This window comes from Quercus lobata, chromosome 9, assembly GCF_001633185.2.
Source record: "Quercus lobata isolate SW786 chromosome 9, ValleyOak3.0 Primary Assembly, whole genome shotgun sequence".
Classification (NCBI taxonomy): Eukaryota; Viridiplantae; Streptophyta; class Magnoliopsida; order Fagales; family Fagaceae; genus Quercus; species Quercus lobata.
This window is the reverse complement of record NC_044912.1, coordinates 9,354,197-9,367,048: the sequence shown is the minus strand read 5'-3', so window position 1 is coordinate 9,367,048 and position 12,852 is coordinate 9,354,197. Positions and strand designations below refer to the sequence as shown.

Below are 12,852 nucleotides of genomic sequence, written 5' to 3'. Positions count from 1 at the left end.
CCTCACTTTCTAGCAATAAATCCCCAAACCAAAGGAAATTACTGAATTATGTTCTTAGTTCAATGAAATACTGAATTATTAAATAAATAAAGAAATTCTAATTGCTTTTTGCCCAAACCAAAGGAAATTACATCAGAGTATATATTCACACGGTATATGGAAATATTCTAAGGACTAATAAAATTTGTTCATTTTTTATTATATTCCTTTCTTGTCTACTCTGTTGGATCAAATTTCATGCGACATCAAAATTGATCAATTTGAAGCAATTGCTCAAGTTGTCCTACAAGCGAATACATCAAATCTAAATCTTTACTAAAACTGAAAATTAGCCTTGCTAGCTTCAAAATACGTTGTCTTCAATTGGTCATGGAATACTTCAAAGCCTTTTCTTGATAACAAGTGTGTAAAATTTGGTACATGAAGCTTTGCATATATCTTGCGCTTGACTTCTTGAACAACTATAACCTTCTCTACAGACTTTTGTACAGATACCCTTCTCTTCAGACTTTTTAATAGATGGCTGCTAGCTGCTTCAACTCATTTTCTATAAATAAAAAAAATCAAATGCATTATGACAAAAATACATACCATCAAATGAAAGTTCTACACATATAGCAAATACACTATAAAAAACTATAAGTGATTCATATACTCAACCATGATAAATAGCTATGATACATAAAGCATATGATATAATGTAGGAGTAAATTCAAGCATGCCAAGATGCAAAACTAATATGATAAAAAATTAAATGATAATTCTACAAAGCAATACTGATAACAAGTAATGTTAGGGACAAATTTCAGCAAGATACTTAAAAGTATTGTTAATGCACAAAGAAGTTCAAAGAAGCATGTTTTGCATTAAACCAATCATCAAGCATTATTGTTAACCAAGTTCTTAAATTTAGAATTAGTGCCAAGAACTGCAGCAACCATTCTTGAGGTAAAATTGATAAAGATATGGGAAGGGTGGAATTTTTTGTAGAAGAATTTGATAATGGAATGAACATATGACAAAGCAGTTCTATATCATAGAAGAGTTACAGCTCGAAAGAGCATTTGACCCCTTATTGACTTCTTCCTATTAGAACCTAAAAGTGTTAACATTGACAAGTTAATTTGAAAGTAAAAGGTTTAATTCAGCTTATAAGCTAAAATGGTAAAAGTTAATGACCAATTAAAAATGGATCTACGTTCATAATAGAGTGAACAATTAAAAATTAATCGAGTGAACAATTATGATTAAGTAAAATAGCAAGCTTGTATTTTGATCATTAATTCTATTTCCTCCCACGCCCTTCCAGTATTAGCTTTGCTTGTTGTTTTCGTTTTTCAGATTTTTCATCTTAGTCTCAAGAAACTTGGGTGCGGTATCAAAACAACCCAAAAATCTCATACCTTTTGGAACAGATTCAGATCAAAACAAACCATAAACCCTGCAAAGCTTAAACACCCACCAACTGTTTTGTTTTCAAACAATCCCAAAGCTCAAAACCCACCAAAAAAAAAAAAAAAAAAAAAAAAAAAAAAAAAAAAAACACTCAGAGAATAGAAACCAAACTCAACATGACGAAATAAAAAAAAAAAAAAAAAAAAAGCAGTATACTAATTTATTTTCCTTTGTTTTCCAAGCAACCAAACAGAGCTTATAAAGAAGAAATAAGATTGAGAAAATTTACCGAGCAGTGGATTCGGTGATGTTAGGCTGGTGTGAGACGTGGTCGAAGAAACAACGGTGGCTTGGCAGACGTTGGTGATTGTGGCAGCGGCGACGGCAAGGTTGAGCGAGACGGCGATGGAGAAGAGAAATTGAGAGAGAGCAAAAGAGTGATTTTGACATATTTGAATCTCAGATAAGAATAAGGTGGGTTTGCTGAGTTAACCCTTTTGTTAACCACAGTTGAGCTTTCCAGAGTTAAGTTTTTAACATTTTAATTGACGTGGCACAACTTAGACCCTAGATGTATTTCAAATTAATCCTGTCCATTAACTGGACCCTCTCCATTTCAAAGGAAAATGGAGAGGATCCGGATCCGTCTTGCGGTGTTTGTGGGGTTGTTTCACTTTTCCATTGTGAGGCTGAGATTTCCTTTAATTTAATTCAATTCAATGGTGTCGGTGGAGGTTGGCCCACATATTTGGTCATCAAAGGTAACTTTCAATTGCATTGAATTCAGCCCAATATTTTATGGGGGCCCATGCTGGAGATTTTGGAGTTAGGACCAACCCAAGATGTGGCTCTGTGTTCTAAGGAAAACTCAACCATGGAAAATGAGATACACAAATTCTTTTAAGTGCAAGAAAAAAGTATATGAATACAAATTTATTTTACTTCAATTTTAACTTATAGCATCCGCTTTTGATGATTGTTCTATATCATTAGATCAAGACACCAATTGATTTTTGTGTAAACTCAGATCTCTTATTCAACGACAAGAGACTTTACCATATCTCTTATATTTTACAACTTCTTGAAGTCAAGGGCGGCGCCAACTTAAGGCCAGGGTGGTTCTAGGATCACCTTGACCTGAATATATATATATATATATATATATAATAATTTAAAAAATTTTATTTGTCTACCCTTCAAAAAAAATTTAAGAACATCCTCAGTTTTTTTTTTTTTTTTTTTTTTTTTTTGCCAATAAAATTAAATTTTGCTCCATAATTTGTTCTACATTCAGTGGATGAATGATTAATTGGTTATGAACATTAAAAGAGTTGTAACTTGTAGTATTGATAATGAGACTATCATGCAACGATTTCAAAATATGAAAACTCGTAAAAGGCAATTGTAAACTTTATGTATTTGCGTGTTTTTTTTTATTGTTGTTGTTGTCAATATATGAATTTCTCTTTTTATTAGATTGTATAACTTATACTTCCTAAAGAACACCTATAGAAAAATTCCTAAACCACCACTCCTTGAAGTAACAAGTTGTGAATTGGTGATCCATAAAAGAGACAGTAATGGGGTTCTATTATTGTAATTTTGTTTCATTGAATTGGAATAATGACTTTAGCCCTTGTTTCCACACTGGAAAAAAAAATGTCAATAATAATAACTTTTCTTTAGTCCACTGATATGCAATGAAATCCTATTTGTCAGATTGGACAACTTGCATGGTGTCTTTACTCTCTCTAACTCAGCATTGTCAACACTTGTAAGGTGCAACAACTTTTGTTTTCATGTACTCCATTTGTGTAAAGACAATGCCCTAGCTTGGCCATCTAGCTATTCCTTTAAATCAGAGTTAGGCAGGAATTGGAATTAAAGGTAGCACCTCTTGCTATGGTGACATAGCAATATCAATACGTCCAGTCAAGCTGCAAATGATTCAGAAAAAAGCACCAACTTATCACGTGGCTGATGGCTCTACAAAAATTTGATTCATAATCCATAACCATGTACCCTTCTTCTGGGTCTGGATATGAATAATTTTGCTTTTAATGCACTCTCTACCAACCATAACCAACTCCACTCCCCAAAAGCCCAAAAAGTTTCACTAAAATTGTTGTTTTATTAATGAAGGGACTACTATCGATTTGATTTTTTTTTTTAGATGTGTATTCACCTCCGTTATCACTACGGAGACTATTGATTTGATTTTGTTGCATAATGCAAGCAACATTTTAATGATGTACGTTTTGTATTGAAGAAAAATAAAAAGATGTGGGAAGAGAGAAAGCATATCATTAATGTAGTTTGACTAATTGGTTCATGTCTACCGTAAAAAAAAATCCCTAAAAGTAAAAGACTACATTTAAAACCAGGACAGCTCATGTTTTTTCATAAATCATGAGCTACGTATTTATAGCATATCTTAATATATTTTATGGGTTACAGGTTTGTGATAATATAGTAGCTTAATATAATTCAATGAAAATGATATTAAAAAGATATAGTCATTTGTTATTTATCTCTTGGGTGCTTTCTTCAATCAGGAGGAAAACTAGGAAGCGGTAATTTGAAGAAAAATCAAGTTGAACTTTTCTTATGGTGCAGCTGTACAACTAGTCTAATTGGATAAGGCTAGCTTAGGTTGTTATCAAACTAGCTTGGGAATAAACAGCTTAGTTTTTTTTTTTTTTAAACAAAAAACTCTATAGAGGCACATCAATATTCACCCAACAAAAAAAGCATGGAATACCCTTGTTATAGTGTTTTGTGGCGGGATCCAAGTGAATTGAATTGTGAAATGAGTGAATTTTTCAATGAAGATTAAAAAAACAAAAAGTCTAGTGCCAGAACAAATGGCATAATTTTTACCACAACTCGCAATATTGGCAAGTTGTGACAAAAGTTGTGCTACTTGTTATAGAATTATACTTTTGTTAAAAATATATATATACACACTTAAAAGAAAAGTGGGATTTGTTAACACATTACCAAACAGGCAGACATCTATATACATCATCCCTGTTTTGTACCGTTTCCCTCGAGAGAAACATAAAAACTTTTCTTTTAAGCCTCTCATCGCTTCTTAAACCCAACATAAAACACTTACACAATTTAGACTGTTGCGTATGAGGACTCTTTTACAAACTTGTAAAAAGAAAAAGTTTTCCTGTGAAAGTTTGGAGCTAGTTATACTATCAATTCATCCAAAATAGAATCTACAACTCTATCCTATCAAACACAAAAGATCACCATCCATGTCCATCTTTCAGTAGAGGCCAACTGTAATAGAATAGAACTGCTTTGATATAACGCAAGCAAGGACCACTAATATATCATCTATAATGGGATATACTTTGATTAGGATTAGAAAAAATAGGACCACTCCAGTTCAATCATATAGTGTATTAGTGTGTACCAACAAGTTCAATCATAGAGCCTTGTCTAATAAAGTTTTGCGTGTACCATATCCTTTTGAAGGTTTTTTTTTTTTTTTTCCCCTCAAGAAAATAAATAGAGAAAAGTAACAAATCCACATTACATTAATCCGCAGCCCCGACAAATGTTGAAATGAAGCCATCACACTATCATCACATCACATAGTTCAGTGACACTTTCACTATCATCAAAACTTATCATTGATGAAAACGCAAAATGAAACTCTTTTGGAAAAACCTGCAGTCTGAAACTCATAACTTAATACCATACAATTTGCAGAAACTCATCAGGTTAGTAAAATTTTATTTTTCAATCTTTTATTTCTATGTTTTTTTCGTCAGCAAAATTTGCTAGTTTTAACTTTTTTTAATTTTATGAGAGAGAGAGAGAGAGAGAGAGAGAGAGTTTTCAATTTTAGAATTTTTTTCTTTGGTCAAATATTTTCAGCATTTGCACGTGCCTAACTATTTTGATTAGCAAGCATGTCAAAGACCACATCCATGTAGAGTGTGTTATGTCAAGTCTGAAATAAATTGGAAAGTAAGTTCATCCAAACAGACTCGACCATTTCTGTGCCAAAAGTGTCACTGCAATGGCATATGGCCTTGTCCCAGAAAGTGTTTGTACTTTGTAGTTTGTACTCTTTCGGCTTCATTGGCCCAGAGGTGACCAATGCAATAATATCCTTCAGCTTGGACTATTAATCAAATAATCACCACACATACAATATATCAGCTTTGGATGCTATAGGAACATTATTGTTTCTCATTGGTATAAGACAAGGGCTTAAATCACAAATTTTAGCACTTAATGGGCTTATGTGAAAATTCTTCCAGATATCAAGGTCCAATTCCATCCTGGTTAAAAAGTCCAATCAGGTTATTTATAGTGTGGGACTAAACCAAAGATTAACAAAAGCTTACATTACGTTTAGCCAAAAAAAGAAGAAAAAGAAAAAAGAAAGTGCTTTCTTACTTTTTTGTGTTTTGCTCCGGAACGGGTTTTATAACAAGTGTTCTTCATTTTCTGCTCTGTCTACAACTCTACATAATACACATTTAAGGATCCACTTCCACAGAAACACCCAATTACAACTACTTAATTTTAATTGATAAACTATTAAGAATTTCCAACCATATAGGAGCCTCTCCACCAATTAACCTCTGGGAGCTTAGTTATAATGTTGTTCTAGGCTTCTGCACAAGTAGACTTTCCCACTGACCTCCTCTTCTAGCTCCACTAAGAACAACCTGCTTTGAATGTCCACCAAAGCCTCAAACCTTACAAGCTTCCAAAATTAATTCCCTTCCCTCAAAACAGAATAGACCTCGGCATCAACTGAGCTTGACTGCATTGTATATAACTCGAAATCCATATCTAGTGTAAAATTACTGTACAAACCACCATCTGGATTCAACCAATCATACAATTAAGTTAATTGCCCTTGTGGACTGAAACCATCCTCACACAGTCTGTCATGTTCTGTTTAACACACAACCAAGATTTCCATTCCCTCGAAATAGTTTCAATAAGATTGACCTGAAATGAAACTTTTTGACCCAGTCTCAATACTCAAATAGATCTTCTTGTCAAATAAAATGCCTCCATAAGACGCATCAAATTTTCATCCTCAAATACAATTGCCAATGCCTCCAAGAAGTCCTTTAAAACACTCCATATCTTTGTTTGCTAACATAAACCAGAATCTGTGTACCTGTTTAAGGGCCCATCCGCCAAAATAGCATCCAAGATTTGAAGGCATAAACTAGGGCCTGGGTGATAACCAAATTCCCACACTAAAGCAAGCAAAACCCAAAGTATCAATACAAAATAAAAACAAGAATATACAAAAGCTAGCATAAAATTAACAGTCTTACCTTATGGTTATGTTGTCTTCGACCCAAAAAAAAAAAAAAAGAAGTATAATATTATATTACTCTACATAGTAAAAGTACCATTAAAAGATAATAGAAATTTAGGAGATATCAGGTACTTGAATCTTTTTGTTATAAACGTTTGAAGATTTTCATTCAGGTAATATAGGGGCAAGAATACGGGGAAAAGAGGAGGGTTAATGCTGAGAAAACCTATCTACGAACCAAATGAGGAGAAGGGGAAAAAGTTTCAGAAACAAAGCAACGGTACATGTTAAACTAAGGAATACATTTTTTTTTTTTTTTTTTTTGAGAATCAGGAATACATTCTAAGTAACATATGCACATTATTTATATGCCTATATATTTACTGCTTGGCCTTATGGGGATAGCTTATCAAGGCAGCGATCCATGATCAGTGATACAGACTCCAGAAATGCAGCTTCACTTGTACCCGGGAGCACAGCTTCTGATGCTTCTTGAACAATCTGCTCAATCACAGATTCCTTCTTTAAGGTTTCCCTGCACATGATGCTTCCAATGGCAAAGGGGGTGAGTCCTCTCTCCACACCTTTCTTTAGAAGCATGGTGGAAATGCGAAGGGTGCGGGCACACTCAGGTGGTATGTGCCACCCATGAAACTTCAGAAGTTCAATGTCTTGTTCAGCATCCATTGATTTAATATAATCAATTGTGTCAGGGGAGTAAGGTTCTTTAGCTTGAGGCCAGTAGAGCCAGTCAAATGTACAATCTTCAAACTGCAGTGAGAAGAAGCAAAAATGAGAGGAAGTAATAGACAGAAGAAGTATTGGAGACAAATGGGTGTAATGATCTTAAAAAATAGAAAAACTGTTAGTTTGTAACTAAAAATAGAGTGGATAACGTACAATGCAATTTCTTTGGAAAGCATAGCATTGCAGAAGTTCAATGTAAAAGATGAGAATTATACAGGAAAGCATAGCATAATCTGTTGAACTGTTGCATATCCTATTAAACCAGAAAGATAAAAGGATGCAAAGAGAAGGATACGGAAATCCAATCAAAGTGAGAACATATTGCACAGTGGCACAAAATTAGGACAAGCAAAACAGCCAACAATGCTTTTAACTTTTTCCAGTTTGCAGCAAATTAAACAACATAGTAAGTGAAATAGACAATTGAACTAGATTTTGAAGTATATCATCACAGGGAACATACATAATTTTCTGCCAAAGACACCAACTATGTCTCGGAGTCAATAAGCAACCACGATGAAAATCAACAATACATGGGGAGATTGAATTAAGCAAACAAGAGAGGATACACCCTTTAAACTAAACACAAACAAAATTGTATCCAGTATTTAAGCAAGCATTGTCAGAAGAAGAACAAAACACTTACATTCTCAGGCAAGCAATAGCCATGATCAATGGGAATAAGCACAATCTGACCATCTTTATGATCTTTGCTAATCAATATGTTCCCAGCATGCCTATCTGCATTCGCCAACCTTATGTCCAACACTGATATCTTGTGCACCTCATCCACTGGGAACGCACGAGGGCCCATATCCTCACAACTACCATTGTTCTTCACAAACATCTGCAGTGACCCAATCTTAACATTTTTGGCTGCACACTCAAAACCGTCTGGATGATTGAATCCTCTGTGCAAGCACTTGACCATAACAGTGGGGGGAACCCCAGCAAAACCCTTCTCCCTATAACAATATGAGCGACGTCCACTCCTTGGATGATCCAAAATGTATGCTGCAACTTCCCTCAATGCCCCTTCTCCTACTCGTGTGCCCTTCTTCAAGCCTTCACCATCAAGTGACAAGGGTAACCCCTGAGGATTATTCACAGCCATTGGCTCCTCATCAATTGGCTTAAAAACTGAGACATACTTTTGAGCAGATGAATCCTGCATGAAATAAGCTCCTCCTGATCCCTCTGACGACTGAATTGGCTCATTGCCACTGATTAACCCATCAAAGGTAGAGTTAATAAGATCTTTAATCACTATTGGTAGTTCAATCTTAGCATTAACAATTAGAGGTTCCAAAAGAAAATCTCTTTGCAATGGCATAATCTCTATGACAGGACGTCCCCCAGATAATGCTCCCCATTGGTGTTCTCTAACACCAGCCCCCTTCTCTTTCAGATTTAGTGCTTCGATAGACACTACTAAATCTTTCTCAACAGGTTTAACTCTTACTTTGGCAGATTTCCTAACTAGCAAGTGAATCACAGTGTCATTATTTTTGCATATGTCATTGATTAGTCTCTGATCTTCAAGCTCTTCGCCATCACATAGCAGTTCTTGATCCTTGAGATCAACAAACCCTTTCCCCTTCTTAGCAATCTGCTGTTTCACATAACCCACGTTTCTATTCCTCTCAACTTGGAACTCAAACTCCTTCCCACATACAGTCCTAACAGTAATTGCTTGGAGATCAGAGAGTTTTACCACCAAATGCAATACAATCCCTTCACTTAACCCATAGTCTCGGACGGAAGTATTGTTCCTAGCTAATTCTCTCCCTTCACAAACCAATTTCTGCTTCTTCACATAATAACCTTTGTGGTTCTGGATTCTTAGCTTCACCAAAGCAATCGAATCTGACTCCCTAACACACATGGGAACCACAGACCCAGCAACAGCAAGGTAGACCAAGATTGACTCGCTTGAGCATGGGCCATACAGACCGGTGAAACTACTGGGGAAGCATAGAGACTCCTTGAGCACTGGACTAAGTGCTACACTGGCAATTGACATTGTTTATCTTACAGAATCAAATCCCTATGTGTATCACCTAGAAGTTCCAAACCCTAAATCTCATACAAAGCCAATTGTGCTCTAATCGGAAAACCCAATTAATAGGGTAAATCCAAAAGAGCCCAGAAAAGCTCCTAAAACCCCAAGAAGTAAAGCCTTATGCAGATGATACTATTTTCTTTTTCCTTGTGAACAGAACCAAATCAAAGCAATTAGTGAATTTAGGAATTTTGTCACACCAATTAGGGTTTCTGTTAGACTTATAACATCTAAGGTTTCTATGATGCCCGTCAAATCTAGGGCTTATGCCATTCCTTCTATTGTTGAGAACTGACAAACCCTTTCCTGCGAATTCGGATTCCCTACAAACAGCCAAAAATTTGAGCAATCAGATACCAAAAAAAAGAAAAGAAAACCTTATTCACCAAAGAAACTAGATATGTATACATACATTATCGAATCTTTGCAATTAGAGATTAAAAACTCCAAAAAATAAATCTTTTTACTCCTAGAATTCGAAAGAAAAAAAAGGCAATTACATAAAATTTGTCTTAATTAGTTGATTTTTTCCATTGTTTGTATCTCTTGGGGAAAAAAAAAAGTAAATTTATTTAAACTAAATCAAAATATACATACATTTGAAGTTATAGCTCACACACACACACAAAAATTGAAGGCAGATTTCACTGAATAATAATAATAATAATTAATATCATTTACGACACAGACAGACTATTTAACAGATTTTCTTTATTTTCTTTCAAATTTTCCCACTAACCAAACAGAAAATACTGAGAATGTACAATTTACAGTTCTACACAAAGAAATTGACTCAAAAAAAGAAAGAAAGAAAGGTATATAATTCTAACAAGTAAAAAGATCGGAGAAAAAACCTCAGGTACGGAGGCAATGAAACTAGAAACTCATAAGAATTTCCGCCATTAATTGTTCTCTCTGATCCTTCTCCACTGATTCCTCGCCATGTCTCCGAGAATCCAAAAAATTTTCTCTTTCGCTTTTAAAATTTTCGCGGAGAAAATTTTTCCTCTGATAAAAGAGACAAACAGTGAAAGAAAGAAAAAAACAAAAAGAGATTAGGACGTGACCGTGTGGAATCAAATTTGGGTTGGGGTATTTATAGAGTTAGACTTTTTGACTCGATGACTTTTGCCGGAAGTTTTTAACGGCGTTAGATGTGCCGTAAACGGACGTTATGTTTTTGTTGGTGTTAAAGTGTTAGATATACTATTGACTATTGATGAGTAAACAATTTGAATTTTTTTATAGGCTGGATTATTTATTACCTTTGCTTGTTTCTAGAACTTTACAGAAAGGATCTTCAACCAAAAAAAAAAAAAAAAGTTTTCTTGTGTTGCACTTCGGCATAACACGAACACGAATACAACATTGTATAGATAAAATTTATGTTTAATTCCTTAGTTACGCAGAATATTCGTTTATTTAAATATAAAAAACATAACTGCATTGAATTGAATTGTTCTCAAAGAAGATAATATTGGTTATATTTGAATTTAATTGACCAAAATTTTAGCCTTTAAAAACTACAATATATCAGTCTTGACTCTTGTGTGCCATCATGGGATCCCATAGATTAAAGCAAGAATATATATAAAAGTTTTACTCTTTCAAAGATATTTTAGAAACGTCTTCTAAAAAAAGATATTTTAGAAATAGAATATAATTATTTTTTGTTGATATTTTTGTTTAAAGTAGACTACTATAAGACTAGTTGGGTTAAAGTGAAGCAAAGAGTTAGTGCATGAAGATATTTACATGACCTAGTGTAAAATGACATGCGTGGAGGGATTTCAACACCTATTTTATTTTTAAGATCTTTTGTACTCTTAATGTTAATATAATAAGATATTTGATATTAGATGAGTTTAGAAGGTTTTGGATTCAATTGTGGAGAAAAAAAAAAAAAAACTAAATACTATATTGAGAAACATATTTCTCAATTTTCTTTGGAAGGGGATTAAAGCAATATTTAAGTGACTAGTGTTGTTAACGTGTAAAGGAGATAAATATAATAGAGATATATGATTCACATTAAGGATCTCAATTTTATTTTGTTTGATTATATAAACCACATTACATGGTCTTAGTTATTATTCATTAAGTAGAAAAATTGATGGGTTATTTTTTAGATTTTAGAGAAGTGGATACCAAATATTTTTATATATTTCAAAGACTTTACATATTTACTTCTTCTTCTTTTATTTTTTTGAGAAAGTATATATTTACTTGTTTGGTCATATTTATTATTTTTCTTTTTTGTGAGTAATGTTAAGAATATGTGTAGCATTTTTACAACATTAAAATAAAGCAAACACCAAATTCCTTTATTGATTATATTTAGAGAGAAATTCTAATTTTTCATAGAAATTATTAGAATAAAAATTATAATTTTGATTAAATAGTTAAATTCACAATTTCTTAATAATTTATATTTTTGGAACAATTGATATTTTATAATAGTATTATAGTAAATATTTATGAGTTCAAACAATATCTCTACTCTATCTCCCATTAAAAAATTTACATATTAGATCCCAATTATTAAGATGGAATTTAGACCCAAAAATAAAGGATATTAAAAGTTTGGTTAAGTAATTATGGGACGACCCTCTCTTCTTCTGTCATACCCAAATATTTTGTTAAAAACATAATAATAATAAAATAGTATAGTGCAGTTTCTAGATATTCATATTCGACTTCAAGTAAGTCTTATAATAGGGAGAATTTCACCAAAATCAGCTAGATGGTTTTGGAAGAAACTATTTCATCATAGCCGCAATAGATACTTTTTTTTTGTCCTCATATACATATTATATTATATTTATACATGATTATGACAATATCATGCTTACAAGATATGCTTTATATAAAATTCATTTTAAAAGATATTTCAATTTTTAACCCAATGACATCCCCATTAGCATAATGTGAGATTTACAAATTCAAATTGAGTAATAAAAAATTACTCCTTGTAAGTTGTAACAAAGTTTTTTCTTTTTTTTTTTCTTTTTTTGAGGGGGAAGTTGTAACAAAGTTAATCGGCTTTTTTGTACGGATGTATAAAAATAAAGCTCTTTTATAATTTATGAGCATATAATAATTGATACTTTTTATATTAAAAAAACCATACGTACAATACAAAGTTAAAATAATTCTATAATAGTCGACATTTTGTAAACTATGCATTGTGTTTGCTTTAAGTTTACTGAGTATAGAGCATTCCAGACCCTTCGTATCATTTTTTTTAATCTGAATTTTAACTATTCGGACACAAAATTAAAATAAAATAAAAATCTACCTACATTGACTAGCTTCAAATCTCATTAATTTTTTACTTAAA

General features: G+C 33.0%; 1 protein-coding gene and 1 long non-coding RNA gene across 2 annotated transcripts; both read right to left on the bottom strand.

Moving 5' to 3' along the window:
• Positions 1-87: 87 nt before the first annotated feature.
• LOC115960976 lies at positions 88-2,029 on the bottom strand. The gene is made up of 2 exons (XR_004085270.1): positions 1,685-2,029; positions 88-547 (listed from the first exon to the last, which is right to left on the bottom strand). It is a non-coding gene; the product is annotated as an uncharacterized LOC115960976 (long non-coding RNA).
• Positions 2,030-6,816: 4,787 nt separating this feature from the next.
• On the bottom strand, positions 6,817-10,592 carry LOC115960158 (phosphatidylinositol 4-kinase gamma 3). The gene is made up of 3 exons (XM_031078908.1): positions 10,367-10,592; positions 8,097-9,835; positions 6,817-7,474 (listed from the first exon to the last, which is right to left on the bottom strand). The coding sequence occupies exons 2-3, from the start codon at positions 9,471-9,473 to the stop codon at positions 7,097-7,099; spliced, it is 1,755 nt and encodes a 584-aa protein (XP_030934768.1). The 5' UTR covers positions 9,474-9,835; positions 10,367-10,592; the 3' UTR covers positions 6,817-7,096.
• Positions 10,593-12,852: the final 2,260 nt, after the last annotated feature.

Bases quoted from the DNA above. Each gene is read 5' to 3' on its own strand.
- LOC115960158 (XM_031078908.1), bottom strand. From the start codon at position 9,473: ATGTCAATTGCCAGTGTAGCACTTAGTCCAGTGCTCAAGGAGTCTCTA. The intron at 7,475-8,096 runs GTAAGTGTTTTG...TTCTCACTGCAG, and splicing joins GCTATTGCTTGCCTGAGAAT to TTTGAAGATTGTACATTTGA.